Below are 26230 nucleotides of genomic sequence, written 5' to 3' on the forward strand. Positions count from 1 at the left end.
GCCACGCACACACCCGCATTCCCATCATGGTTTGACCCATTCCTGTATCTTTGCCTCTCAATAGACCACCCACCTTACCCCCACCGCCTTGACCTTTCCGTTCCCCGTGAGCCATAGGCGATCCCGTTCATGCTGAGTCGTTAAGCAGCCAGGAAAACCCTGGTCGCTCGGCAGCAGTGAATGCCCACCTACACCTGCAGAGCCCCGTCTCAAAAAAAAATGATACGAAAGGAAACTGGCGGTGAAGAGCACATGTTTGTGGATAACCATGGCTTTCTGCCCGAGCACAGCACATGCTCCGTATGCTATGGCAGCAAGTGGCAACGCCATGCCGAGGTACTGAACCGAGCCGGAACAATGCCGTAACGATCCAACAATCAATGTGACTGGTCCTCACCGGTATGGCTGATCCGGATTCTCTCCAAAACCTTGAACCAGGACGAGAACATCGACGACACACCGATGAATCCAATCGGGCCGTGGTGTTCCCTCGGACGAGCCTGGAATTCATCCATTTATTTCCCGGTGGCCACCTTGGCTGTTTGATACCGGTGAATCAGGCGTCGACTCCGAGGCCTCAGCAGCGGCGGCAGCAAGAGCAATGGACGTGTCGTCGCTCGTGTCCGCTGACAAATCCGCAGCCATGTCTGCGGTTGGCTCCGCGGTAGATTCCGTGGCTGTGGCGACAGGCTCGGTCGAGTACTCCTGGTCCTGGTCCTCGTCCTGCTCGGCGGGCTTCATCTCAAGCCCCTCAGCCTCGCTCTCCTGCTTCTTTTCCTGAAACGTGAACGCATCCGAGAGATTGACGGCCAGGAACGTCTTTGGCAGTTTCACCCTACAACGCCACCACATGATTAGCAATCCACCACTTCATTCGTTCCGAAAGGCCGAGGACACGGCCCATGACGTGTGAAATAAGAGGAGGATAACTCACTGATGGAACTTGGCCCGCAGCGTCTCAATCACCACCTTCCAGTCATGATGGGCCGTCAGGCTGCGGCGCGGCGCACACCCAATGCAATGCCTGCTGTCGAGCTGCACGTCGAGCGGGTCAAAGACGTGGCATCCCGGGCTGATGGTTATTTTGATGCTGTAGTTGAACACGGGCTCGCAATTTTCGGCGTCAACTGGCGGGTTAGCCGGCATCTCATACAATTCAAACGAGATTTGCGAGAGGTAGTCGAGCTCCGGGATGGTGGCCCGCTTGATCTTGGTCTCAAGGCCGCCCTCGAGGATGCAGTTGAGCAGCGTGTAGATGTGCGACTCCTTGGTGAAGTAGATGAAGCACTTAGCCTCGTCTGACGCCTGCATATCCTCTAGGTCCTGCACGATCTCCTTGAGCAGGGGCAGCGATGTCAGGAGACCGATCTCAAGCTGCAAAGCGGTCAGTACCTCCCCTTTCCGCGGTATTGTTTTGCTACCTCACCTTTTCACTGTCGGAAATGCCGTACTCTTGCGGGCAGATAAAGTCGAACAGCACCTTGGCCAGCTGGTACAGCTCGCGCAGCGGCTCGAAGCGGGCGTCCGTCTTCGCCTTGGTCTGGCTGTTGCCTCGGTGGAGGTGGAAGTACCTCTCCGGCAGCTCCGCCTCTGCTCCGCTCCGCAACCCGTTGAGGTATGACCGACGACGGAAGATGCGCTTGACAGCCTTGTGGCCCGAGTTCTCGATCTTTTCCGACAGCGTGCCGACCGCAGGCTTCTCCTCGCCCTTGTTCTCCTCCGCATCTTTGCTGGGAGGCGAAGTCGTTTTGCCCTCTTTGCCGTTCAGCGACATGCCGTACTCCTCCTCGAGCATGCTCTTGGGGGGCGTGAACACCCACTCAAGAAACTGCCGGTTGTGCAGGGCGTCAAACTTCATTGTGTCGTACAGCTCCGAGATCTTGCTTGGGTCGACCTTCTCGCCGTCGCAGAACTCGGCAAACAGCTTCTCCCACCGCTCCTTGAACAGCTCTGCGTCCTCGCCGCAGCACCACCGCGCCTGGATGCTGTTGACGGCGTTAATCTGCGACAGCGAGCCGGTGGAGGCGAGCGAAGACAGCGACACGCCCGACGATCCGCCTTCGGCAAGACCCTTCTCCGAGCTCGGGTTGTTGATCGCATTGAGCGAGTTCGCGGCGCCGCTGTACAGCTTCGCATAGTTGTGGTGCATGACCTTGCGGTGGAAATTCATCAGCTGGACAACCCTGGTCTGCACCTCGGACGGTTCGGGCATGTTGGGAGGCCAGGCGAACTGTGGCGGGCGCTCGTTGCCCTTGCGCAGCAGGCCCTTCAGCTTCTTCTTAACCTTGTCCATTTCATCCTTGGCCGCGTTGGAGTCGTCGAGCAGGTCCTTGCGGATGGTGATGAAGTCCTCAGGCAGGTCCGTCTTCTTCAGGAAACTGGCGGCCCAGATCTGGGCGCTCGTCACGACGCGGCGCTCGCTGCTGCTGAAGACGTGCACCTCGTCGAGCACCTCGCGATTCATCAGCCCAAAGTCGCTGCGCATGTTCTCGCCCAGCTCCTGCGACTGGTAGCGGGCCGAGTGCGTCGGCTCGCCGCCCCACTTGACAATCAGCTGCAGCTTGTCAAGCACGAGGCTCTCCTCGGCGGCCGTGAACTTGGACATGGTCACGCCGGACAGCGAGTCGTGGCGTTTCGGAGGCTTGCGAGGCGTCTTGTCGCCGTTTCTGGTTTCGTCAATCTCGGCCACCTGCTCCTCCTGCTTCATGTCCTTCTGTCCCTTGTCCGGCTTGGGGTCCGCCTTTTTGCGGAACATGGGCTTGATCTGCACCTTGGTGCCGGCCCAGCTGCCCTTTTTGATGAGAACGTTGCGCAAGGCCTTGAGCTTAGCAGGGTCTTCGATACCCGCTTTCATGGCCACGTCGACGGCGTCGATGACGCTGGCCAGAGCTGGCTCGCCGATAAGCAGGACTTCTTCCTGGTGGCCCCGGAGCAGTTCGATAAAGGGTTCTGTGTGGAAGGTGAACTTGTATTTCTGCTTGGGCGTGCGGTCTGCGTGGCGGATGACCGAGACCACACCCTTGAGCTTCCAGCTGGGCTTGGGCGGCGGGGGCGGGGGCGGTTCGTGCTCGTCCTGTGCGGTGGCTTCGGGGACGAAGGACGGCGCGGCGGACGTGACAGACGGTGCGGTAGACGGTGCGCTTTCTTGCAAGGAAGAGGGGAACTGACTAACCAAGGGACTGGCCGGCATGCTGCTGAGCTTGGGCTCGGACTTGACTATCGGAATCGGTTCGACCAGCGAGTCCCTCGCTGACCTGTCCACACTTGGCCGGCCCTGCGAGACGTGGTCCCTCTCCCTGTTGGTGTGGTTCGAGCGAACCGACATGGGGTCCACGTCGGAAATTGCGGGCGAAGCCATAGGAGGCGTCCGGCCGTCCCTGCGCAGCTTCTCCTTGATAAACATGTCTTTGAGGATACTGGCGCAGTGGTTGTAGTAATCGTCATTATCTTTGACAAAGCTCCAGCCGTTGACATCGATAACATAGCTCTTGCCTCCAGCGCGCAGGAAGTCAAACCCGCAGACGCGTTGGCCGAAGGCGGTGCTAATCTTGCTGGCGATCTCCTTCTCCTCGGCGCTCAGCGCTGTTACATAGCGCACCTCCTTGCCGTGGGTGTTGCGGCGGACGACGCCGTCCACGACAGGCGACTTGCGCGTCTCGGCATGGCAATAGGACGGGCCCACCGTGTAGGCCTTGACGTCCTCCGCGTTGTCGACCTGCATGAAGCGCTCGTAGATGAAGCTGTCGTTTGGCTGCGTGATGGCACGGGGCACCGTCAAATCCGGGACAAACTCGCTGCTCTTGTTGCCGATCTTTCGGAATAACTTGCGAGCCCCCCCACCGGCAGACGACGGGAAGTAGATGATGATGTTGTGGTCTTCGCCGCTGGTGGGCTTCTCGACGAAGGGCTTCTTGATCAGCGTGCCGTCGACAGAAAGGATATCGCCGCCGTCGAGCAGCTCCACCTTCCGCGGCGGGGTCGACTTTGCCCTCTCCGACTCGGAGTCGAACGGTTCGAAGGTTATACCGCTTACGTCGCGCATGTGCTTGCACATTTCGGGGGTGAGTAGTAGTGGGCCGCCGTCGCGGTTCACCTCAATACGCTGGGGTGTAGGCACGTTGATGCGGTCGAGTAAGCGCAGGCATAGGCGGCGGTCCCAGAGTATCTTTTGCATGGGCACGTCGTTGACGCAGAAGGGTTTGCGGGCCTTGACATAGGCGATGGCTTTCTCCAAGGGAAAGCCATCTGAGTAGAAGGAGATGAGGTAATCGCTGAACAGTTAGCACAAGGAGGCGGGCAGACCGATGGGTTCTTACCAGATGGGCCAATTTTCAATCTCTAATACCTTGGTTAGCTTCAGCCTAAGACATAGACCTCCAGATGAGACCCACCCTCGTCAAGAATGACCTTGTCCCCAAAAACACACACATCAAACTCGCGGTTCTGGATCAGCCGGTTCAGAATGTTCCTGCTCGGCTTGCTCCTCGCCTTGACGTCTAGGGCGCACACGCCAATGACACCCCACGGAGCAGGCTTGAGCTCTTCCTTGTCGGGCCGGTGCGACCCGGCACGGTCGCCGCTGGGACTGTGGTGGCTGCTAGCCCCTGTGCTCCCGCTGAACCTGCGCTTAGCCCGGCTCCTAGACCTAGTGGGCTGCGGGCGCGGGGCGGGGTTCGAGCCGGCCGGCTGCGGTTGTCCTTGCTGCCCTTTCTTCGCCATATCGCTCAGCTGGTGTTGTGTGAGAGACTCGCGGGGGGCTAGATGGTGTCCTCCCCCCGAAGCCATGACGACCGATACGGATCGGTGGGCGGGAACGCCAGTGACGCTGCCGGTATCGCTTCCGTTGGCGGATGCTGCGGAACTTGGGACGCCACGGACGGATGCCAGGCTGTACATGGAGCTGATGCTCATGCGGTTGCTGACGGGAGCTTCGCACATGGAAGAGCGGGGACTTCGGAGAGCCGAATCGTGAGGCCCACGTTGATGTGTTGTATCGACGTTCGCGGGGGGCCGCGAACGGCGCGTGTTTCCGTCGTCTGGGTCGGCAGAGTCGATGGCAAAGTCCCGGTGCGAAAATGGTGGGCTGGTAAGCGCTTCTTGAGACTGTCCCTGGTTACTCGCCGATTCGCCAGAAAGAGCACGTTGGTCTGTTGATTCTTGGGTCAAAGCAACCTGGGTTGACAGGTCTGGTACCGGGGAAACCTGCGGAGGCATCGATACATCGGTCCTCTCTGCGTGGGCCGTAGTAGTGCCAGGCTCTACTTGCCTGCCCTTGAAGGTGGAAGGCGCCGAGGACGAAGCTTGACTTTCGGTGCGGGAACTCTCTCCTTGGGTGTCGGGTCTCAGCTCTGTCGCCGCTGGTGCCCCGGCTAGTGCTAGGGAATCGTCGATTAACTGTCTCGATTGCTGTGGAATTCCCTGAGCCAGAGGCATGGCTTCGTCCAAGCCCGCAGTGGTCGAATTCACGCTTCCGTCGGAGATTTGGTCCATCTTGGTGGATGTCGGTAGCCGGTAGGTGTAGGCTTCCGCTATGTTTTGCAAGCGGTTCTGGGTGACCTGCGCATGCGACGTGTGCAATGTCGGTGCCCAACAATCTGATGTCGAGATATCCAGGGTTCACAGTGAATTGCGATTGGGGGGCTCTGGCAGAGCATTGGTGGCAAGTGGATGACAAGGACGGCACAAGAATATGATGGTGCAAATCACAAGATAACATCCCAAGAATCCAGAACAGACCCATCCATGTATCGGCACCCGTTTCCCACATGAAAAGAAGAAACCACAGAATCAATCAGCCCCTGCCGGGTCAATTGGCCAGTCAAGGAGCCAACCCGACGACAAAGTCATGGAACACAGATAGGGCTTGCCGAAGGGCGGAGAGAGGAGCTGATCTGGGACAGGTCAATGGCTCTGATACGCAGAGATGGTGGGGCACAAAAACTACTTGGGGATTGTGGGTCTTTTGCCAGAGAACCCCCCTCAAGAGCCCAAGTATCCGTACCTTGCCACACCACCCATCGCGATTTCTGGCGCTGGGTTGGCGGGGCAGACGGGCACTGACGCACGGGCCCCATGACGCCAGAGACCAGCTGCATTTCGGCAGGGACTCGGCACCAAAACTGAAGAAGCGTTTACTCTCAAACTTCCAGATCAGAAGGAACAAAAACCCAAATGCGATGCAGCTGCTTTTCCACTTCCTCAATATTGGTGCATTGGGAATCTGAAAACTAGCTACAGTGATCGTCCGACGAGCCTGAGGTCTGCACGAGCCATATCGCACGGTCAAATGGCATGAACGTATCGAGACTGACAACCTGAGCACAACACATCAATACTGCAATAATCACCTGTGACCTGCGTGCGCTGTGGTGACGGTTGGTATCAGGGGCAGCAATGAGAAGCACGCCTATTGTTGTCATGGAATAGAACTGCAAAACAGATTGCATGCTTCATCGAGACAATTATGTCTAGTTCATTGGATTTCCCTTGATCTTCATCTTAGACACTGACGTGTCTTTGGACAACGGGCAAGAGGTCGCGTGATGTGTATCCCGTTTGAGCCAGACTGAGATGTTGGGCTCCCATAGGCCAGCAGTCGTCTGTTCTCAGAAGCACAAAGGCGGTCAGAAAGCGGCCCTGCATGACACTGCATCACACTGCATGATACGGATCTACTGCATGACGGCATGTGGCGTATGGATGTGTGCCGACGAGAATGGGTCCGGCCATCGGAGCAGGACGGGCTTGGAAGTCGGTGTTTCGGTAAGACAATCCCGACTGTGGGTCTAATGAAGGTGTGGCTTTGCCTGGCTTGAAATTTTTAGGTGGGGCTGCCTTGTGCTTGTGCCGTTTCGGACGAGGCTGGGGCCGAAAACTTCCAAACTGCCAGCATCAAGACAGAATGCCATTCATTGGTAGTGGTGATCAGCTGCCACGCCCAGAACAATGCCTCATTCAGAGCCTGACTGGCCATCAACAAAACGCCAAAAGATCGATGCCGTCGTCAAGGCCTCGTCGGCACCGAAACAAGGCTCGGCCATTTTTGCGCCGTTCCGAGTAGGTCCCCGGTTTCGTACAAGTAGGGAGATTGGGGTGCATCTGACTGACCTCTTAGGCCATCGGCCTAGTTTCTCCCACCGGCGTCCCGTTCACTTCAATTCCCCTCGGCAAAACCACCTTCCAGATCACCACCTCGGTCGGCCGCGCCCTGCAAACCTTCGACCTCAGGCGCGGCCTCAACCTCGTCTTCGTCACCCGCCCGCAGACACCCGCCGACATCACCGCCACTTATGCTTGGAAGGAGAGGGTCTTCGCTGCCTGGGGCGACCCGCGTAATGGCGAGCCCCAGGGCCTGTGGGCCTTCCAGCGCGGCAAGAAGGCGGCCGAGCTGCAGCTACCAGCCGACTTGGACCAGCCCATCAAGCAGATTCTGATCTTTGGCTCGTGGATCGTCGCATGCGCCTTGACAAGGATAGAGGTGTGGAAGTCGGCGACCCTGGAACACTACACCAGCATATTCACCGCCGCCGCGAGGAAAGGAGACAATGAGATCACCGGGGGCGTCTGCAACATGCCCACCTTCCTCAATAAGATCTTCGTCGGCAGGAGAGACGGCTGGGTGGAAATTTGGAATGTCAGCACGGCCAAGTTGATCTACACCATCTTGCCGCCAGCCCCCGATTGTGGCGCTGTTACTTGTCTTCAGCCCTCGCCGGCGCTGTCGCTGCTGGCCATTGCCTACTCCGAGGGGCCATTAGTCATACAAAACGTGCTCACCGACAAGCTCATCCTCCGGCTGAACGCCGGCAATGACGATGCTCCCGTTACGTGCATCTCGTTCCGCAGCGATGGTCAGGGAGCGGGCGAAGACGGAAGAAATGACGGCGTCATGGCGACAGCCACCAGTGCCAGCGGAGATGTCACACTCTGGGACCTCAACAAGGGCGGCAGGATCATGGGTGTGCTTCGAAGCGCACACAATCCCCCGTCACACAACAAGGAAGTTCGTGGAGGTGTTACCAAGGTTGAGTTCCTGCCTGGCCAGCCCGTCATTGTCACCAGCGGCCTCGACAACTCGCTTAAGTCGTGGATCTTTGACGAGTCTCCTTTCTCGCCGGTGCCGCGCATCCTGCACATGCGCAGCGGCCATGCAGCCCCAGTACGCTGTCTGCAATTTCTGCCTTCCGATTTCGACGGCGCCGAGGGTGGCAATAAATGGCTGCTCAGTGGCGGCCGCGACCGGAGTCTGTGGGGATGGAGCTTGCGTCGCGATGGACAGAGCTCCGAGCTGAGCCAGGGCGCAATCCGCAAGAAGGCCCGAAAGATTGGTATTCTGGCTGGCGGCTCGCTCTCGCACGGGCCGACCACCACTCTGGACGACCTCAAGGCGCCGGAAATCACCTGCATTGCCTCTTCCTTGAACCGCGACGGCGGCATGGGTGCCATGCCAGGGAAGCAGATGATCTGGGATAAAGGCGACGACAGAAACAAGCTGACGAGTGCGGAAATTAGCAGCATGACTGGCTGGGAGAGCGTTGTCACGGCCCACAAAGACGACCCATGGGCTCGCACGTGGTTCTGGGGCAGGAAACGAGCTGGCCGATGGGCTTTCAAGACGGGAGACGGAGAAAATGTGTCAACCGTTGCCATCAGCCCGTGCGGCAGCTTCGCGCTGGTCGGCTCGGCTGGAGGCAACATCGACATGTTCAACCTTCAGTCAGGGCGTCACCGTCAGCGGTTCCCTTCCCGACTCACGCCGGCGCAGCTCAGACAGCTGAAGATGCAGCAGCTCAGGGCGCTGGACGAGGTCAACAAGCTGCAGTCGCGGGCCAACAACACATTCGCGCCGGGAACAGGGAGACACACGAAGGCGGTGACCGGCATCGTTGTAGACTCGCTCAACCGGACTGTCATCTCGTGCTCGCTCGACGGCAAGATCAAGTTCTGGGATTTCGTCACAGGCAACCTGGTCCATGAGATTGACTGGGCACCCATGACCAAGATCACAGCCTGCCGGTATCACGCAGCCAATGACCTCATCGCCTTTGCGTGCGACGACCACTCCATCCGGGTTGTCGACGTGGAAACCAAGCGGACCATCCGTGAGTTCTGGGGCTGCCGCGGCGATATCAACGATTTCTGTTTCTCCAACGACGGCAGGTGGATCGTTGCCGCCTCGCAGGACGCCGTCATTCGCGTATGGGACCTGCCCACGAGCCATCTCATCGATGCCTTCCGGCTGGAGAAGCCGTGCACGGCGCTGGCGTTCTCAGCGACGGGCGAGTATCTCGCTGGTGCGGTCGAAGGCGATCTCGGGGTGCAAATCTGGACCAACAGGACTTTGTTCAAGCACGTGCCCACGAGGCAGATATCAGACAAGGAAATTGGCGAGATCTCGGCGCCGACAGCCTCGGGCGAGGGCGGCCAGGGCCTGATCGAGGCGGCCTTTGAGGCGGACGGCGAGAAGCAGGCCCAGGACGACGACGGCGTTACGGCGCCCGTGCTCGACCAGCTCAGCGCCGACATGATGACGCTCAGCCTGGTGCCCAAGAGCCGCTGGCAGACGCTGTTGCACATCGATCTGATCAAGGCACGGAACAAACCAAAGGAGGCGCCCAAGGCGCCCGAAAAAGCGCCGTTTTTCCTGCCATCGGTGGGCGGGTCGAATTCGCTCGTACCTGCTGCGGAGGAGACTAAGGGGAAGGGCAAGGAGAGCGGACGGGGCTCGCGGTTGACGCAACTTGATCGCACGCGGAATCAGCAGGCGCTTACGTCGAAGCTGCTCGTGTGTGGGTCGACAGGGGACTGTAAGTCTTCGCGTTTGAGTTTACTCCATGCAACCTGAACAGCAAACTAACATGCCTAATCTACAGACACGGACTTTCTCGAGCACCTCAAGTCTCTCCCGCCAGCGGCCGCCGACCTGGAGCTGCGCTCGCTGTCCATCGGCGACGGCGACAACGCCTCCAACGAGCTTCTGCACTTTATCAAGGCGCTGACGAGCAGGCTCATTGCTCGACGCGACTACGAGCTGACGCAGGCGTGGATGACGGTGTTTTTGCGGCTGCACTTTGACCTGGTCATGGCGAACGAGTCGCTGTTACAGGCGCTAGCCGAATGGAAGGAGTATCAGGCAAGGGAGAGGGAGAGGCTGGATGATTTGGTTGGGTATTGCGGGGGCGTTGTTGGGTTTTTGAGGAGTCCACGAACGTGATGTAAGGTGGTGTTAGTGAAGATGTTGACAGGGGCAGTATTTGTTTTTGCAATCGAAGCGAAGTCTATTGCAGTCATATTTGGTTATCTACAACGTCGTCAAGATCTAGGTCTATGTCAATAGCCCTGTGACCCTCTATCCAAAAACTCGGTCCAGGAACCTGTGAAAGAGGTTTCTGCGACATGGTCAGCCAGGCATCCAACAACCCGCTCAAAAGGGTAACTCTTACGTGGACGGACTCGGCACATAGTTGCGCTCGTACTCGGCAATCTCATCCAGATTCTTCTGCAAATCGATCTCGCCCGGGGGAAGGATCTTCGTCTTTTTTACGACCTTCCACCCGAGATATAGCAGCGGGCAAAGAGCAACCATGGTGTACCTGTCACCTCGTCAGCTTCGGACCCCTTACTTGGTGCCGTTCACGAGAAGTAGGAAAACTCACGAGAACAGGAACGTCGGCACATTCCACCTCCCCGGCAGAAACACCGTGTACCCGCCCACAAACGTCATGATAAACGTGCCCGCAAGTCCATACCACGCCGCATACGGCTGCAGCACGGCGCGGTACGGCAGGGTCGCCCGATCGACACCCTGCGCCTTGAGCGCGGCATGGAACCGCAGGTAGGTCACGCACATGACGCTGAAGTTGATGAGCTGGCTGGCCGTGACGAGGCTGACGAACCACTGCAGCACGACGGCCGCGTCGTTGGACACCTGCAGGAAGGCGAGCAGCGCGATGGCGAGCACGAGTCCGACGGCGTAGATCGGCACGCCCTTGGCCGTGCAGCGCAGGAACAGCGCGGGCGCTTTGCCCTCGAGCGCCATGCCGTACAGCGAACGCGACGCGCAGTACACGTAGCTGTTGCCCGCCGAGAAGGCCGCCGTCAGGACCATGGCGTTGACTATGTCCGGCAGCACGCGGATGCGCAGGCGGTTCATGGCGACGACGTACGGGGATGCGGCCGCGCCGGGCGCGCCTGTTGAAAAGGCGAGTGCCATCTCCTCGTCTGTGTGCGGGACGAGAATGCCGACGGCGAGGGAGCCCAGGACAAAAAAAGCCGTCAGGCGATAGAAGACGGCGTTGAAGGCGCGCGGCATCACGCGGCGCGGGTTCTCGGCTTCGCCGGCCGCCATGGAGACGTAGTCCGGTCCGGCGATCGTGAAGGACGCTTGAATCAGGCACTGCAGGAAGCCCATGAAGCGGCCGAGATTGCCTGAGGTGTAGAAGGCGGCGAAGGCGCCCGGGTCCTGCCAGTAGCGGAAGCCGAAGCGGTCGCCGAGCGGGTTGCCGCCGAGCATGACGATGAAGGTGAAGATGAGCAGGCCGACGATGAGCAGGACCTTGCCGAGGGCGGCCCAGAACTCGACTTCGCCGTACCATTTCACAGCGAGGACGTTTATCAAGCTGGAGGCGGTCAGTCAGGGAGTTTCGACAGGCAAGTAAGTACTTGTCAGGCGCTCACCCGTAGAGGACGATCGTGATGGCAATAATGCCGCCGGCCGGGACAGCGTCGCTCCAGTAGTGGATAATGACGTTGCAGGCGGTGATTTCGAAGGGCACCATGGCGGCCTCGAAGATGAAGAAGTTCCATCCGGCGGCGAACCCAAAGGCTTCGTCGACGTAGCGGCCCGCAAGCCGGATAAAGGGCGACGAGATGGGGAGGTATGTGACCATCTCGGCCATGCCCAAGGTCACGGCGAGGATGATGGTGCACCTAGAGTCTTGTCAGGGCCCATTCCAGTTCTGTCATATCTTCACTCTTACAGTACTTACCAGAATGAAAAGGCAATAAACAGGCTGGCCGGCCCTCCTTGGAGCAGCGATCTGCCGATTTGGACGTACAGGGCCGTACCGATTGTTCCTCCGATGCCTACCGCAAACATTACTCAGCCACAAACTATCATGCATCCTGGGCGTCAAGGGGACTCACCAATCAGCTGGATATGGCGAGACTTGAGGGTCCGGTGTGTGTGGTCACCGGGGCTGCTACGGATCGAGACATTGTCGCTCGACGTGTCTCCAGGGGCACTCTTCTCTCCGCGCGTCTGCTTCAGGGAGCCCGAGACGTGGGCACCCTCCACGTCGACGGCAGTTGATGCCATGACTTTTCGGGGTGTGTGCGATGCGAAGGCGTCCTTATTCCAGTATTTTCTTGCTGGGAGAGCTCAGGTGCGTCCAGGCGGTGGTAACCTACCCGACGCTCAGAATATTTGCTTGAGAAGGAGGCAAAAGAACTCGACGCGGAAGGTCATGGGTGGTATCCCGTGTCAAGCCTTCAATGCTTAAGAGTCGCCAACAGGCCGTCCACGATGATTGTTCGCGTGATGTTGTGATTGGAGGGGAATGTCTCACACCCGACCGTAGAAATGAAGGGTCCTGCAGGGACAGGGACGACCTGGGGATTTATATATCCACTGTAACCCAAGTGTGCCGCTGTGCCGGTGTCTTAGGATTTGCTCACAGCCCGTCATCATTCCCAGTTGAGAGGAAAGTTCCTGCAAGGATCAAGCTTAACGATGGCGCCATCATGCCAAGTTTGATGCGAAGCTCTGTCTTGCCTCAAGTTGGTTCTCACCCCGCATCCTCTCGTCGGGTCCAAGACGCATGCCCGCATCGCAAGTCGTATCCCCTTGTGCCAGGCCGTGGGGGGCCTGGGAATGCGGTAAAATCGGTGGTGCACGGCCGCCCATCCCTGTCCCGGATGGATCTATTCGGCGGTTGGCCGGCGCCAAGGCGGCACTCTCATCCGCCCGTGGGCCGGAGCCAGACATAGCGGGCGAAGCATGTGACTAGGTGGGGGCGGACGCCACATGTTGTTGAGCGTGTTGACATGTAGACCGGTCCAAGGTATAGGACGACGAGAATACGGGCTGAGGTATTGACTGTAGAGGTGATGGCTAAAGTACTAGCAACTGAGGGTGTTAACCTCCACCTCCCTCCCGCTATCTCTTACATGAAAACATCAAAAAATCCGTCTCCCCAACTCGCAGCAGGACCCCCTTCTCGGACCGTGTAGTCGTCCACGCAGCCTCTCATCCTGCGCCTCAAGAACGGCCCCTCGAACCACTTTTTCTCAGTTGCGGGCACTATTTCCGGAACACAAAAACAGCAACGAAAAAGCCCTCGTCTTACGGACCATAATACCTCCCACCAACACCTCGATCATTGGAAGCACCACGCAGGAGTGGCCCGATAACAACGCCCGACACTACCTCGACCACCCTGGCCGGGGCCATGCCGTGCCTCGCAGCAACCTGGGCGTAAGGAAAGCTTGCCTGAACCGTCTGTGCGATGTCCTGCAGCAGGTTAGGAGCGGGGCCGGGACGGACCGGCGCCGGCATCGTCGCAGCAGCAGAGAACTGAGCAGCCGGGAGGTGCTGCTGCTGCTGCTGTCTCTGGTGGAAATTTCCCGGTTGACCGGCCGCTGGTGTGGAGCGGGGAATCGGCCTCAGCGTGGGCAGGGCAAGCGGCGTCGGGGAGCGCGGACAGAGGTGTTGCTGATTGGATGGAGAAGGCTGGGCTTGGGCGGCGCTTCCTGGGGCTGCTTGGGGCCGTCTCAGGAGATTCTCTTGTCGGAGTCGCGCGCAGTGGAGGCATGCCGGGTTTGCCCCTGGAGCAGGAGAGGGCGAGCGGCTAGAAGCTGACTGTTCCCTCGGCAGGTGGTTTATTGGATATTGCACCTGAGAACCACGCGTGCTTCCGAGCGCGAACGCCCCGTGCTGCTTGGGCTGCATCATGGGCAGGCTGGGAAAAGGGGCCAGAGGCTGGCCAGAGCCAGTCGTCTGCGGAAGCGTCACAATGTTGCCAGTGGAGTACATGGTGAAGGGGATCGTGTTTTGGGCGTTCAAGGCGTTGAGCGGTGCGGGCGGCGCTGGCGCGGAAGCACCTGTGCTGTTCGACCCAAGGCCGCCCATGATGCCGCCGTCAGCTGAAAAGATCTGGCTCATATCGAATCCGGGAGTGTTGAGCGGCAGGCCATTGAAGTCAAGGCATGAAATTTGGTCGAGTGTGATTGAATCCTGCGCTGCAGGGTCTGGAGCAGGCGGGGCAGGCTGGTTGGCGTGCGCGTCGACCTCTGACGGGGTCGTGAAGGCCTGCGGAAGCTGACGGGGAGAGATTGCCACCGAGAGTCGAGATGGTTGGTTCGGCAGGGGAGGGAACGACTTTGGAAAGGCGAAGTTCTCCAAGACTGGGAGTGATGTTCCCCGGGTCTCCAGCATGGCATCAGCAACTGGACCCTTGGCCTGGCCGATGCCACACAAGCTGCGCGACCGGTCAACTGATGGAATCTGCTCGGTGGTGGGAGTCAGGCGCTTCACAGTGGGAGCGGGAGGGGGTGCCATTGAGCTCTCGGTGGTCTGCGCCGGCTTTTGTTCGGTCATCCTCCTCTTCTTGACCGGGTTTGACGATATGAATTGGATGTCGTCGTCGGCAACAGGGCGTTTGATGAGACCAGCCTGGCCAATTGCTTGTTCCGCGGCGCCGGTGAGTTTGGTTGCCTCTTCGTTTTTGGGCAAATTAGACATGGTGGTTTCAATAATTAATGTGACGGCCAATACCGCATGCTGTGAGATGATGGAAAGATCCAGAGGGCATGGCCGTAGAGAGGGAGAGAGAGACCTATATCCTTAGCCGATCAAAGAGTCTGCCATCACTTGCCTGGTCAGCTTGCAGGTTCTCACATTGCGAGAGGTGAAAGGCGACGCCATGGCCGTCCCTTTGCTGCTTCTATGCACTCATGAACGGGCAGATTTGCGTGAAATGAGCACATCCCTGAGGAGGCATGTAAGAAAGGAACACGAAGCCACCTAGGGGCGGGAACAAATGAGAACAAGTGTGTCAGTGAACATGAGGACGACAAGTCACGGAGACATAGCACAACCTGAATGAGAAAGAACGTGAATGAGAATATTGCTGAGAGATCGGTGCCATTGCACGGATTTTATGTTGTGGCACACCAGGTCCCTTAATCTGGCATGCTATTAGTGAGCCTTGTTAAAACCTCAAGTGCCGGCTTTCACGAAATGGTGGAAGAGACATGGATGCATGGAATTTATTTCGCCCGGAGGCGCGAAGCCTAAAGGGCCTTGGCACGCTAACTACTGGAAGAGACATGCAAGGCGAACTTCTATTGTTCCAGTGTTGAGGTCAGAGGGTGGACTGCTCTGGGCAGCTGTAACATTGCAGAGCTACTGTAGCTAGCTGCCAGCTCTCCGCAACCGCCAAGCTTCCAGGCTCAACAGCTCGAGTTGCGGTGGTCGAGGCTGAACATCTGCCTCGTCATTTGTCAATCAACCCCGCCCGCCATCAGCTCCAAAACGCTGCTTTTCTACCTATGATCGCTGCACCGACATCCCACCACATCCGATCGTCGAAACGAGGGCCCATTGAGATTCGCTCCAACTACAGTACCCCTTGGCTGAAACTGTAATCTTGAGTTCTGAACCGCGACCATGGCCGGCCAGGCAGCCAACGAGCTGCTGTCGACCCAAAAGGCGTCCGAATCGGGCCTGCAGCTGGCGCTGCACCCTCTACCCATCCTCGAAATTTCCGACCTCATCGTGCGGGGGTACCAGCGTGGGCTCAAGGGGGCCGTTGTCGGTGCGCTGCTGGGCCAGCAAAATGGCCGGGCGGTGACCATCGAGCACAGCTTCACCTGCAAATCGGCCAAGAATGCAGACGGCTTCTACGAGCTCGACCAAGAGTGGTTCAGGAAGCGGTTAGAACAGAGTATGTGCCTCTGTGCTTGCGGCTCATTCATTGACCCCACTGACTGATGCCTCCAGTGAAACTTGTCCACCGGAAACCTGCACTTGACCTCGTCGGCTGGTACTCGCTGGTGCCCAAGACAGGCCCGACCGCCCAACACCTACCCATCCACCGCCAGATCAGTACCTACAACGAATCCGCCGTCTTGCTCGGTGTTCACATCGAGGATATGCTGGCTCCGTCAACCGGAGACCCCCTGCCAATTACGATATACGAGAGCAACATGGAGGCGGACGACAGCAGGGAAGCAGAGGGCGAGGACAAGGAGATGAAGGACGCCGAGTCAGCCACCAAGATGGTTCTCCGCTTCCGCAAGCTGCCCTACACGACAGAAACCGGCGAGGCCGAGATGATCGCCATGCAGTTTATCCGCGAGGGCGGTGCCAGCGCCTCAGTGGATAGCACCGAAAAGCACATCCTAGAGCAGTTCGACAAGAAGATCGCGGTCAACGACGGTAAAGGCAAAAGGAGGGCCGTTGCCTACGAGGAGAGCAGCAAATCCAGAAAGGACACGTCCGCCCAATTCGCAGAACAAACAGCCGCCGCAAACCCGGACGCCAACCTCACCCGCGCCGAGGCCGAGTACATGTCAGCTCTACAAGCAAAGTACAACGCAACCAAAATCTTGAAATCCCGCCTTGGACTCATCATCACCTACCTGCAACAGCTGCCACCGGACTTCACCTCAGGCAAGCAAACCACCTCGGAAGCAGCTGCTGTGGCCGCTGCCTCCAACAAAACATACACCACCCCTTCCAACACCATCCTCCGCCATATCCAAGCGATTGTCACTAACGCCGACCTGGTCGCTCCCGCCGAGCAGGCCGCCCTGGAGCGCGAGATTCAACGCGAGACAAATGACGTCAACGTCATCTCCATGGTCTCGGCCCTCATGTCGAGCGTCAACGAGGCCCGCGAAGCGGGCAAGAAGTTCCTCGTCGTTGACTCCCAGCGCCAGGCGCGCCAGGGCCGCGCGGGCGGCGGGCCCAGTGCCGCACAGTATGAGCAGCTGCTCGCAGGGCAGATCGGCCACGGCGGCGATGAGGCGACTGGTGGGTTGGGAATGAGTGGAGTTGATGCTGCGGCTGCCGCCCCCGCAGGGTATTAGAGAGCTGTCGCGGAGTGGATCAGCCGCGGCCTGTGGTGGGTAATGGATGGAGACGATGGTCTCTTGGGCTTGTTGGGGATTGTTCCAGGTTTACTCGGAACCCTTATGATACAGCACCCCAGGAGTATGTAGGTCGCTGGGAGTCGCAGGACCGGTGACGCTGTAGAGGCCACGGTCTTCGGCTTTCAGTGACGCTGGAACGATGGGAATGGGTTGACGATCTCTTGCTTTTGGGAGGATGAATGGAGTGCGATGGTGATAACGTTCATGGATGGAATGGGAGGACCTGCATATCGCACGGACGGCGCGAAGTGAATACTCCTCTTGAAGGTTGAAGACGGCGTCTTAGGGTCACTTCTGGTTTTCGGTCTCGCTGGCTCCATCAGCAAAGCTGATGTGCATAGATGGGTTACAGTGTAGAGGGACAGGGGAAAGGAGCGAGAAGATCTTCCTGCCATCCAGACATACCTACCTACAGACACACTAAAGGCGTAAAGCTGTGTCCAACTCGACTGCGAACACGTGTGCAGCTCGCTTCATGGATGGTATCTCTGTGGGGGAGATTTGCAGCCATTAAAACATCGCCTGATTCATTGTAAAGCTGCGCTACCCAGGGAGCAGCTTCACGGCTCCTACTGTGATGTTCATTCTGCAAGGTCTGAAACACAAGCTCATTACACCGCCTCCCACTACCGGATCACGTAACCGAAGAGAGAGAAAAGGAACAGCAACCCACGGACAGAGAAAGAAGTAGTTCAGTAGAAATCAGGCCTGCCCATTGTCTATACCCCAGCGTTTCTTTCGTCCTAGACAAGAAAAGAAAAAGAAAAACAATCCAGCCCCAACCACCCAACCCATCCCAGCCAACCCGTCTATCGTAAGCAGATACCAAGAAACTGGTGTTGTCCCCAGAAGGACTGCCAAAGCAGGACCAAAATCACGGGAAATGGCACTGAAACCGCGCGAAAACCACTTCCCGTCCGGGATATCAAACCACCAAGCCCTCTTTTCCTTAACAAGACAAACCACACAAAGCAGCCTAAGCCTCAATAACAACCTTCAACACCAAATTCCCCTCTTCATCAACCGTCCGGCTCGCCAGCTCAAACGCCTGATGGGCATTCTCGAGCCCCTTGAACCGATGCGTCACCATGTCGTCCAAACACGGCAGGACAGACCCCCGCGCGCACAGCAGCTTGATGCCCGTCGCGTACGTGTTGGCATACCGGAAGATACCAAGGATGTCGATCTCGCGCAAGTGCGCAACCGACATGGGCAGCGTCTGCACGGGGGTGCCCATGCCGACCATGATGACTTTCCCTCCGGGCCGGGTGGCATACAACGAAGTGTGCATGCACACCTCCTTGCCGGTGCACTCGAACGTGACGTCGACGCCGTCATCTTCGTCGTCGACCAGGAGCGGATTTGACGAAGACGAGGTCAGGGAGAGCATGTCGGCGGCGAGGGACTTGGCGTAGTCGAATCGACTTTGCATCGAGAGCGTGCTGGCGGGCGTCATGAGGCCGTCGACTGGAGTCGAAGTGCCCGAGCTGCTGCTGCTGCCGCTGAATATTGAAGAGCAACTGGAGGAGGTGTGCAGGGGACGGGGCACGACGTAGCCGTGTGTTGCGAAGCCCTTGGCGATGGCGAAGTCGACGCGGCCTTGGTCGACGTCAGCGATAGTTACTGTTGAGCAGCCCGACTGCCTGGCCATGGCTGCTGTGAGAAGACCGACGGCGCCGGCGCCGAGGACCAAGGCTGAAGAGCCAGGAGTTGGCTGGGCCCGGTTCACGGCATGAATGGCGACTGATAATGGCTCGAGAAGGGCAGCGGCGTCAAACGAGATGTTGTCAGGGAGCCTATGGTGTTGTTAGTCACTTCACTGGCAAAGCCTGAGAGACAACATACTTGTGACACCACACAGCAGGGTGGTTGATTCGTTCCTGTAGTGTCCCCTGGAAGTGCGGCACTGACTTGGCACTGCTCCTGAACTTCATTTTCTTGCACAGGTTGTATCTCCCCTTGCGGCAGATGCCACACGTGCCACAAGGGATGCCAACCTCGAGAGCGACGCGGTCACCAAGGCTGAAGCCCGATACCTGGGGCCCAATGGCGACAACGGTACCCGACGACTCGTGGCCGAGCGATAGCGGCATGCAAGCGCAGAGGTCGCCATTTGCGAACTTCTTGTAATAGCTGACATCCGACCCGCAGATGCCGGTTGTGTGGACGGCGATCTGAAGCTCACCAACACCTGGCTCTTCGATTGTCCGCCGTTCCTGAACAGAGGTCAGTCATGGACCACCGAGACAACCGAAATTCTCCTAGCGAGAGAGGCGTGGCCTGGCCAGGAATAGAAGGGTGCATTTTGTGTAGTCCAGAGATATCAGGTCCCTCCGAGGACAAGGGACAAGAGATGGGAACAAGAAAGAGTGTTTACCAGGCGGAGGTCGCGGGGACCGTAGAGAACCGAAGCAATAATGGCTGCGGCTTTTGAGGCGGCGGGAAGGTGCATTGGCGCCGAGTCGTCCGTTGCGGAAGGCGCCATCTCGGTAGGGCGACGGCTAAGCGGGATGGCAGAGTGGGATGAGGCGTGGGATAGGGCGAGCTTGGCCAACGAGAAAGGGTTTCCCCGTGGGGTGCCAGGTACAGCTGGAGCCGTCGACACAGATGCGGCTCCTTCTTGATGACGACGACGCGGGATGCAGGAAGAAGAGGGTGTAGAGCGTTAGGAGCGAGCGGAACAGATTCCACAGAGAAGGGGTGGCAAAGGTGCGTCCGCGGCGATGATAAAGACAAATGGGTCGGTTACATCAGTTGTCAGAGACGTCGAGAAGGAGCGATGTTCAGAGAGAAGGAGCGGGAGGCAAGGAAGGACCCCCACTCTTTAAGTATACAGTAGTACCGTCAGGAGTTCGGCCGCCATGATGTTATGAACCGTTAACGTGCTCGTTTGGATGTGCTAATCCCTGATGCGTATCGCCCGGGGTTCGACGAGGCCGGATCAAGAACGTCAACAAGTCGGGGGATGCAAGGTCTAGGAGCGGAGACCAACAAAGATGGATGCTCTGGAGTCGGCATGCGCGCCCAGCCGGCCTCGCCAGTCAGATATTGACTAGTTATCTCTCGTCTGTGAAGCAAAGAGGCTAGGCGTAATGCGCTCCAGAGGAGCCCGATAATCTCGGGAGCACATAATAAAGCTGGTTAGTGTCGAGGTCAATTTTCCCCACCACCCCATGTCTATCAACGGCTGAAGGGGTAGATCACGACATCAACGACATCGATGGATACATAACGTACCGTAGTGTCTTCTCGAGAAACGTGTTCAGCCGGAGCTGGAGCGGGTGCAGGGCACAGCAAAGATGCACAGACAACTGCGGAGACAAGATACGGGTCCAAGACACAGGACGAAACGCAGCTGATTTTGGCCAGTCCTGATGCGATCCGGGAGCACTCGGGGCGAGGGTCTTTCCTGTCTGGGGAATCTCAAGCCGGGCGGTGGAGCCCTGATGATGGCGAACGGCTGCAGCAGCAAGATTGTTTGGTGCTTTCCGACAGAAGCTGCACGGGAGCCATAGCCGGCTTCCATGCAGCAGCCATGCAGGTGTGTGGGGATTCCTCGCGGTTGGTTGGACCCGGGTACCACAGGCGACCTGGGTGCCTGGTACGGCGGGGCCCTGTCGAAGGCGGGAGGGTGCTCAGGCCACAAAGTGACTCTGTCAATCTCAACCATCCGTTGAGGGCCAGGGACGGCAGCGAATAGATGTGTCGAGCGCGAGCACGCCATCTCTGCCTGCCGTAGGGCGGGGAATCGCGGCATTCATGGAGAGACGAGGACGAGGACTGGTCCTTATAGCCGGCTGTTTTCAAGTCGTAGCGAGGCGACACAGCTCTCGGATGTCGCAGTATCCAGCATGACGATATGGAGGGCATGGAAGACGACTGCGGCCACGATGGATGTGCGCAGCGGATCCGGCTCGCTGTCTCCAGGCCGCTGCCGCTGATACTCATCCGATTCGGAGCTGGCATGTGCCGGGCGGATGCAAGCTGTCATGCTTCGCAGATATCGACACCGTCCGTGGAAAGTTCGACGAGAACGTCGAGAAGGTCGAGATTTGGGAGCAGGATTTCGAAAGGATGTGTGTAGTGGGGCCCTCAATGACGCGAGCAAGAACGCAGCAGGGTTTATCGTTGGAAAATGGAGATGAACCGCAAGGGAAAAGAACACCTTGCCTTGGCGGGCTGGGCATGAGAGGAAAGGAAAGAATGGAAGTCGCACCCTCCTTCGGGTTCGCGTTGCTTCCCTTCTACCCATAGCTGACAACGAGATGGATGGATCTCTCTGACCCCCATCTTGCAACTTTGCACTTGCGTTTGCATTCTGCAACCTTTGATTCAAGATGCCTCCTGTGTCCGTCGGTGCGAATAGCCGATTCCGCATCGATTAGCGAAGTCTACGACATGTCGCTTGTAGCTGGCGCTCCGGGGAAGAGCTTGGCCTCTGGCGTATTTTGTGCGACAGTGCTGCACAACGGGCTCGTCTCCGCACAATAACGCTGCCGAGTGCTACCGTCGTCGTTGGCTCATTCATTGCATCCCCAACTTCAACACCCTCATGGCCGCCGCTCCGTTGCCACCGTCTTGGAGAAGCAGTGATTGTCGTCGACATATCTATCCGCGGCGGATCTTCGTGTCGCAGGACCCTTGATGTCTCCGATACACCAACCCCACCGCTTGCTACCCCAATTACCACACCCAGGACCTTGAGAAAAGGACACAGTCTCGACAGTTCACCGACTGATCGCGACTGATGGCCGTGTCTCCACCCGGGCTGGGTTCGAGAAGATTTCTGGCGGCGCGCCAGAAGCCAGAGGCCCGGGAAAGGCACCCCTTCTCCCGTTTTACCGGCCCTATCGCGGGCGCACATGGCACAGCAGGGGTTCCTCACACATGAAACGGACCAACGGGCTCCAGGCCAAGCTCATTGTCTTCCTTGTGGACCGCAACCAGTACATCCTTCAGCACGGAAAGGTCGCCTCGGGACGGTGCAGAAGCCTTCCGGAAGCCCGGAAATAGGACAGGATCCTGCCGTGACGGTGCTCCTTACACAGCAGCACGGTGTGCCTCGGTGTGCATGCGAGCCGGACGTTGACGTCCTTATCATGCCGCCGTTGGTCCCATTGTCTGGGTCTGCAACTGTGTCTCCACTATGGACGATGATAACCGACCAGAGCCGTCTGCCGGTACCTTATCAGATATAGCAAATCTCCGAGCGACAATTGGTTGGTCCTCGTCCTTAGATGCTTGCTTTCCTGTCGTGCTCCCAACATCAAGCTAATTCCAGAAGCTCAGTCACTGGTAACCATGTTCAAAGTTGGAGTTCTGGCGGTTGGAGCAGGGATGTTTTGGCGGCTCAGAAGAAAAAGCAAGAACTGTGTGCGCTAGTCCCACGATCTCATCTGGTAAAGAGCGAGTGGAGCCGCTAGGGTTCTTGGGCCAAATTGGCTTTTGTTCGAGCCTCGCGACATCGTTACTGAGCGTTGCTGCACGTCGCGTTTTGTGACCAGTCTTGCGAGCGGACATCCTGTCGCAGGTCTCATATTGGAGAGCCCCGACAAAGCACGAACTAGTTAGGTAGGTCCGTATCTCATCGATCCAATTCAACAGACATGTCTCCCAGCCGAGGTTCCCAAGCCAATGTACAGACATTTGCTCTCGCGCCCTCTTGCTGACTGACGGAGCGACCCTGCATCAAAGCCCAGAGCCAATCCAGTCGGCGACTGCGCTCGCACCGCGGTACGGTCACATCGGGAACCCCTGGATCTCGCGCCATCTCCGCCACCGCGGTAGTCTCATGGCTGGCGAATTGTTCCGCCAGTCCCGGCACATTCGGGCTTGTTCCCCAGCGGAAGCAAGCCTGCTCCATTTGACGTGGCTGATAAATTCGGATGCTGCGGCTGGGCGACCCGCGATCGAGGTTAAAGGGCCATTCATAGGACCCATCTGCTGAAACCATCGACTTCCGCCAGCCATGAACCACCGAAACATACCTCACAAACATCAGGAAATGCTCGGTCTTCCGGTCTCGGCTGGATACAGCGCTATCTGCCATGATCCAAGTGACGTCTAATATCATTGCCATCCATTGACGGAATAATCTTGCATACAGAACCCGAGCGAGGCGTCAGGGCCGCTCGGTCTGCATGTCGGCCGCAGGCGCCGACCCGTAAACACCCCCCCCTCCCCCCCCTTTTGCTTTGCCTCAGTCCCGAGCCCCGCGGATGATGAGGTCGCAATACGGGACAGCTCTCTACCGAAATCGTGGAGACGAGGCGGTGAGCCTGCAGGCCGCCTTTCGCCTCAGCCGGGACGGGACAGATATTGGATCGTTGTAATCCGTATGCAAGGAAAGCGATCTTGCAGGCGAACAGACGATAACGTCGGATTTATTGGAGACAAGGCCCGGATGTACTCCCACCTACGGACGTACTATGCGTAGGTACACTCTTGCACATGCCGTGGCAACGTCATGACGGCTGGAGAACCCTGAGCGCTTCATCAAAAAACCTGCTCGAGGACTCCCGATCCACCAGCCCCCTCCTTTACGACCCCCACGACGGGACGGCCCTGCCGGTTACCGAGCCGTGCGGAGGTACGTGGGGGCAGAGGGAAGCATGCCGAGCTGAAGGCTTCGCCGGAGAGGGCTGCTCCGAGAGGAAGCTTGAGACGCATAAGGGAAGGGAAAGGATCTGCACCTCCTCACACAGGCACACACCCTACAAGAACAGGAGCCCACGAGTAACACGACCCTAACGTAAGCCTGATGCATTCAGAACCATAGCTGAGCTACAGCCTCGTGTGGAACTGTAGACTAGACAATGGTATGGAGAGCAACCCCTAGCCTAGCGTAGCCGCATCTTTAACCTCCAACTCCCTCCGCCTAATCATCGTGGTTTCCTCTCAGAACAGTAGTTTGGGGCTACAATGCCCTCACCTATCTCGCGCGGCCTCCCTTAGAAAGTGCTCGTAGCCAGCCGACTAGCCGCGTTCCGCGCATCAACCCGATCCTCGTCATCCTCCTCCAACAAGCCCGGCATCCTCCCGGCCGACCCGCTCACCGCCCGTGCCCGGCCTCCCTGCTCTCCAGCCTCCCCACCCTCGGCACCGTCCTCCCCCTCGCCCACCACCGAGCTTGCCACCAGGCTGCCCGACACGCTCCGGCTCATGGCGTCGACGCTGCGCCGCGGCACGCCGCTCCAGGCGTCGCCCTTGGGGCCCTGGCTCGCCGCCACGGCCGAGCGCCGCATCGCGCTCGGCGGGTGGCTCTCGCGGCCGAGCCGCGACAGCCCCCCGCTGGCGTCAATGGACCGTATATCCGGACGGACCGACTCGAGCAGGGCGAGCGTGCGGCGCTCGGCCTCGATCTCGCGCAAAACATACTCGCGGATCGATAGACGCAAGTCGGCGGCCGTGCGGGCAAACCAGCGGCGGCGCTCGTGGACTAGGTTCTGGGTGACGCGCGTCGTCTTTTGGTAGAGTGCTGACTCGGCGTGCTGGGCTTCGTCGAGGGCGGCGATGGCCTCGTCGACTTTTTCGCGGCGTACCGTGGACGAGGCTTTGAGCCGGTCGGCGGCGTTGAGTTTGCTGCGCGTTGTTTCTTGGGCTTGGAGAAACTCGCGGATGAGGATCTGCCGGTTGGTGAGGGTTTCCTTGACGATGAAGGCATCTTGCGAGTGGTATTGAAATGGGTCCCCGATCGTCGTGGCCTCGGCTGTGGCCTGAGCAGCGTGGTAGTCGCCGACGGTTTGGATGATCTTGCCCAGCTTGCGATAGGCGTTGCCGAGGCCTGGGTGCGGTTCCTGGACGTGCATGTTGCCGAGCTTGACGCCAAAGTCGGACTCGGACAGCCCGAGGCCTGGCCTATGGTTAGACTGTATAGCTGGATGCGTGGAAGAGGGGGTGGGTTACCTCTGCGAGACTTCACAAGCTTGTCCACCTTGTGGCCAGCGTCCATGGCGCCCAGGTAGAAGAGCTTGACAATAGGCCGCGCTTCTTGCAGCTCGGGGGTGTCGTCCGGCGGAGGGGCGAACTGCTTCAGGATCTTGCGCCGCACGCCAGTTGCGGGCTGCTTCTTCTTGACCATGGGGCTGTAGCCAAAGTCGCTTTCAACGAAGAGCACCATCTCGTCGTCGCGCATCAGCACCTCGTTGCTGCACACGTAGTTGAACCAGCGCTGCATGAGCGCCTTGACGCGGATCTCGTCCTCCTCGGTGCCCGCGCCGGCGGAGGTCAGCGCGGGAGGAACCGAGGGTACGATGGCCTCGGGGTTGGCCGAGATGAGGTGCTCAGCGAGCTTAATGAATTCCGAGTGGAGTCGGCGCACATCGCGGTATTGCGTCGTCCTGAAGGCCGGGAGGTTTGTCTAGATTTGTCAGTGACAGTCCCCAAGAATTCCTAGCCTCGAAGCCGTACATGTACATCGAATCTCAGGATGGGATCCTTGCGCCCGGTGCGCTCAAGCCCAGTAATCTTAGCCTGCAGCTTGAATTGCGGCGGTGGGGGCTTCCCGGGGTGCTGTGATTCTTGGTTGCGCTGGGCGTGATAGGCGTGCTGGGCGTGCTCTGGGGCGGGTTTTGAAGTAAGCTGCGATTGTTGGGCTTGCGGCGATACCGGCCCATGAGGGCCGGTCAAACCCTGATATTCCGGGTACGGCTCCGCCGGCGTGGGCTGCTCTGGCTGAGGCTCGGTCGTCTGAGAGACGGTGCTTGCGGTATCGGGCCTGCGGTATTCGGTGTCGCTCCCGCCAAAGCCACCTTCGTCGGGCAGGCCATTGTTCGAACTTGGAAATCGGAGAGGAGAGCTGGGGGCGTCTCCCGTGATGGAGCCAAACGTGGTTCGGTTGGCCCGGGGTGACGAGCTCGGCGAGTTGCCCCATGGCGAGGCCTCGGCGGCATTATCGGCGTCGTTTATTGATGCGCTGTAATCCATGATGCCGTGGATGCGCGAGTAATGGCCGCGGTGCGATGACGTGGGGTGGGCGTGGTCGAGCTCTGTTCAGTCCGGTACCTCGTGCTTCGTAGGTGGAAAGGTGCTTCCTACTAAATCAGGTCCCTCGTGGGTTCGTAGTGTCGACGGTCAA

At 58.7% G+C, this 26230-nt stretch overlaps 10 protein-coding genes across 10 annotated transcripts; 4 read left to right on the forward strand and 6 right to left on the reverse strand.

Moving 5' to 3' along the window:
• Nucleotides 1–507: 507 nt before the first annotated feature.
• N657DRAFT_654162 (uncharacterized protein) lies at nucleotides 508–5433 on the reverse strand (the record flags this gene model as incomplete). The annotated part of the gene is made up of 5 exons (XM_062794483.1): nucleotides 508–835; nucleotides 935–1374; nucleotides 1427–4271; nucleotides 4317–4338; nucleotides 4392–5433. The coding sequence occupies 5 exons, from the start codon at nucleotides 5431–5433 to the stop codon at nucleotides 508–510; spliced, it is 4677 nt and encodes a 1558-aa protein (XP_062649277.1).
• Nucleotides 5434–6875: 1442 nt separating this feature from the next.
• Nucleotides 6876–10339, forward strand: N657DRAFT_613444 (Utp21-domain-containing protein). Its single transcript, XM_062790410.1, has 3 exons — nucleotides 6876–7056; nucleotides 7115–9806; nucleotides 9873–10339. The coding sequence occupies exons 1-3, from the start codon at nucleotides 6946–6948 to the stop codon at nucleotides 10211–10213; spliced, it is 3144 nt and encodes a 1047-aa protein (XP_062649278.1). The 5' UTR covers nucleotides 6876–6945; the 3' UTR covers nucleotides 10214–10339.
• N657DRAFT_613449 (uncharacterized protein) lies at nucleotides 10270–12798 on the reverse strand. Its single transcript, XM_062790411.1, has 6 exons — nucleotides 12145–12798; nucleotides 11988–12084; nucleotides 11677–11928; nucleotides 10656–11618; nucleotides 10443–10592; nucleotides 10270–10388 (listed from the first exon to the last, which is right to left on the reverse strand). Exons 1-6 carry the CDS (start codon nucleotides 12314–12316, stop codon nucleotides 10349–10351), a joined length of 1674 nt encoding a protein of 557 aa, XP_062649279.1. The 5' UTR covers nucleotides 12317–12798; the 3' UTR covers nucleotides 10270–10348.
• N657DRAFT_268794 (uncharacterized protein) lies at nucleotides 12402–13165 on the forward strand. The gene has a single exon (XM_062786536.1). It carries the CDS (start codon nucleotides 12493–12495, stop codon nucleotides 12985–12987), a length of 495 nt encoding a protein of 164 aa, XP_062649280.1. The 5' UTR covers nucleotides 12402–12492; the 3' UTR covers nucleotides 12988–13165.
• N657DRAFT_642238 (uncharacterized protein) lies at nucleotides 13063–15220 on the reverse strand. Its single transcript, XM_062792302.1, has one exon. The coding sequence runs from the start codon at nucleotides 14738–14740 to the stop codon at nucleotides 13343–13345; it is 1398 nt and encodes a 465-aa protein (XP_062649281.1). The 5' UTR covers nucleotides 14741–15220; the 3' UTR covers nucleotides 13063–13342.
• A 447-nt stretch (nucleotides 15221–15667) lies between these two features.
• Nucleotides 15668–17091, forward strand: N657DRAFT_567416 (uncharacterized protein; the record flags this gene model as incomplete). Its single annotated transcript, XM_062788509.1, has 2 exons — nucleotides 15668–15944; nucleotides 16001–17091. The coding sequence occupies 2 exons, from the start codon at nucleotides 15668–15670 to the stop codon at nucleotides 17089–17091; spliced, it is 1368 nt and encodes a 455-aa protein (XP_062649282.1).
• Nucleotides 17092–17839: 748 nt separating this feature from the next.
• On the reverse strand, nucleotides 17840–19409 carry N657DRAFT_268959 (GroES-like protein). Its single transcript, XM_062786537.1, has 2 exons — nucleotides 19000–19409; nucleotides 17840–18950 (listed from the first exon to the last, which is right to left on the reverse strand). The coding sequence occupies exons 1-2, from the start codon at nucleotides 19245–19247 to the stop codon at nucleotides 18131–18133; spliced, it is 1068 nt and encodes a 355-aa protein (XP_062649283.1). The 5' UTR covers nucleotides 19248–19409; the 3' UTR covers nucleotides 17840–18130.
• Nucleotides 19410–20237: 828 nt separating this feature from the next.
• Nucleotides 20238–20878, reverse strand: N657DRAFT_631801 (uncharacterized protein; the record flags this gene model as incomplete). Its single annotated transcript, XM_062791091.1, has 3 exons — nucleotides 20238–20271; nucleotides 20392–20426; nucleotides 20483–20878. The coding sequence occupies 3 exons, from the start codon at nucleotides 20876–20878 to the stop codon at nucleotides 20238–20240; spliced, it is 465 nt and encodes a 154-aa protein (XP_062649284.1).
• A 135-nt stretch (nucleotides 20879–21013) lies between these two features.
• Nucleotides 21014–22167, forward strand: N657DRAFT_631802 (uncharacterized protein; the record flags this gene model as incomplete). Its single annotated transcript, XM_062791092.1, has 4 exons — nucleotides 21014–21050; nucleotides 21155–21230; nucleotides 21492–21604; nucleotides 21872–22167. The coding sequence occupies 4 exons, from the start codon at nucleotides 21014–21016 to the stop codon at nucleotides 22165–22167; spliced, it is 522 nt and encodes a 173-aa protein (XP_062649285.1).
• Nucleotides 22168–24104: 1937 nt separating this feature from the next.
• N657DRAFT_568746 (vacuolar protein sorting-associated protein Vps17) lies at nucleotides 24105–26079 on the reverse strand (the record flags this gene model as incomplete). The annotated part of the gene is made up of 3 exons (XM_062788611.1): nucleotides 24105–25006; nucleotides 25060–25513; nucleotides 25564–26079. The coding sequence occupies 3 exons, from the start codon at nucleotides 26077–26079 to the stop codon at nucleotides 24105–24107; spliced, it is 1872 nt and encodes a 623-aa protein (XP_062649286.1).
• Nucleotides 26080–26230: the final 151 nt, after the last annotated feature.

The sequence above is a fragment of the Parathielavia appendiculata genome, assembly GCF_033297405.1.
Source record: "Parathielavia appendiculata strain CBS 731.68 unplaced genomic scaffold N657scaffold_3, whole genome shotgun sequence".
In the NCBI taxonomy this organism is placed as follows: Eukaryota; Fungi; Ascomycota; class Sordariomycetes; order Sordariales; family Chaetomiaceae; genus Parathielavia; species Parathielavia appendiculata.

Bases quoted from the DNA above. Each gene is read 5' to 3' on its own strand.
- N657DRAFT_268959 (XM_062786537.1), bottom strand. From the start codon at position 19,247: ATGCCGCTATCGCTCGGCCACGAGTCGTCGGGTACCGTTGTCGCCATT. The intron at 18,951-18,999 runs GTATGTTGTCTC...ACAACACCATAG, and splicing joins CCTGCTGTGTGGTGTCACAA to GCTCCCTGACAACATCTCGT.
- N657DRAFT_613444 (XM_062790410.1), top strand. From the start codon at position 6,946: ATGCCTCATTCAGAGCCTGACTGGCCATCAACAAAACGCCAAAAGATC. The intron at 7,057-7,114 runs GTAGGTCCCCGG...CTGACCTCTTAG, and splicing joins CCATTTTTGCGCCGTTCCGA to GCCATCGGCCTAGTTTCTCC. The intron at 9,807-9,872 runs GTAAGTCTTCGC...CCTAATCTACAG, and splicing joins GTGTGGGTCGACAGGGGACT to ACACGGACTTTCTCGAGCAC.
- N657DRAFT_268794 (XM_062786536.1), top strand. From the start codon at position 12,493: ATGCTTAAGAGTCGCCAACAGGCCGTCCACGATGATTGTTCGCGTGAT.
- N657DRAFT_642238 (XM_062792302.1), bottom strand. From the start codon at position 14,740: ATGTCTAATTTGCCCAAAAACGAAGAGGCAACCAAACTCACCGGCGCC.
- N657DRAFT_613449 (XM_062790411.1), bottom strand. From the start codon at position 12,316: ATGGCATCAACTGCCGTCGACGTGGAGGGTGCCCACGTCTCGGGCTCC. The intron at 12,085-12,144 runs GTGAGTCCCCTT...TGTTTGCGGTAG, and splicing joins TCGCCATATCCAGCTGATTG to GCATCGGAGGAACAATCGGT. The intron at 10,593-10,655 runs GTGAGTTTTCCT...ACGAGGTGACAG, and splicing joins GTGCCGACGTTCCTGTTCTC to GTACACCATGGTTGCTCTTT.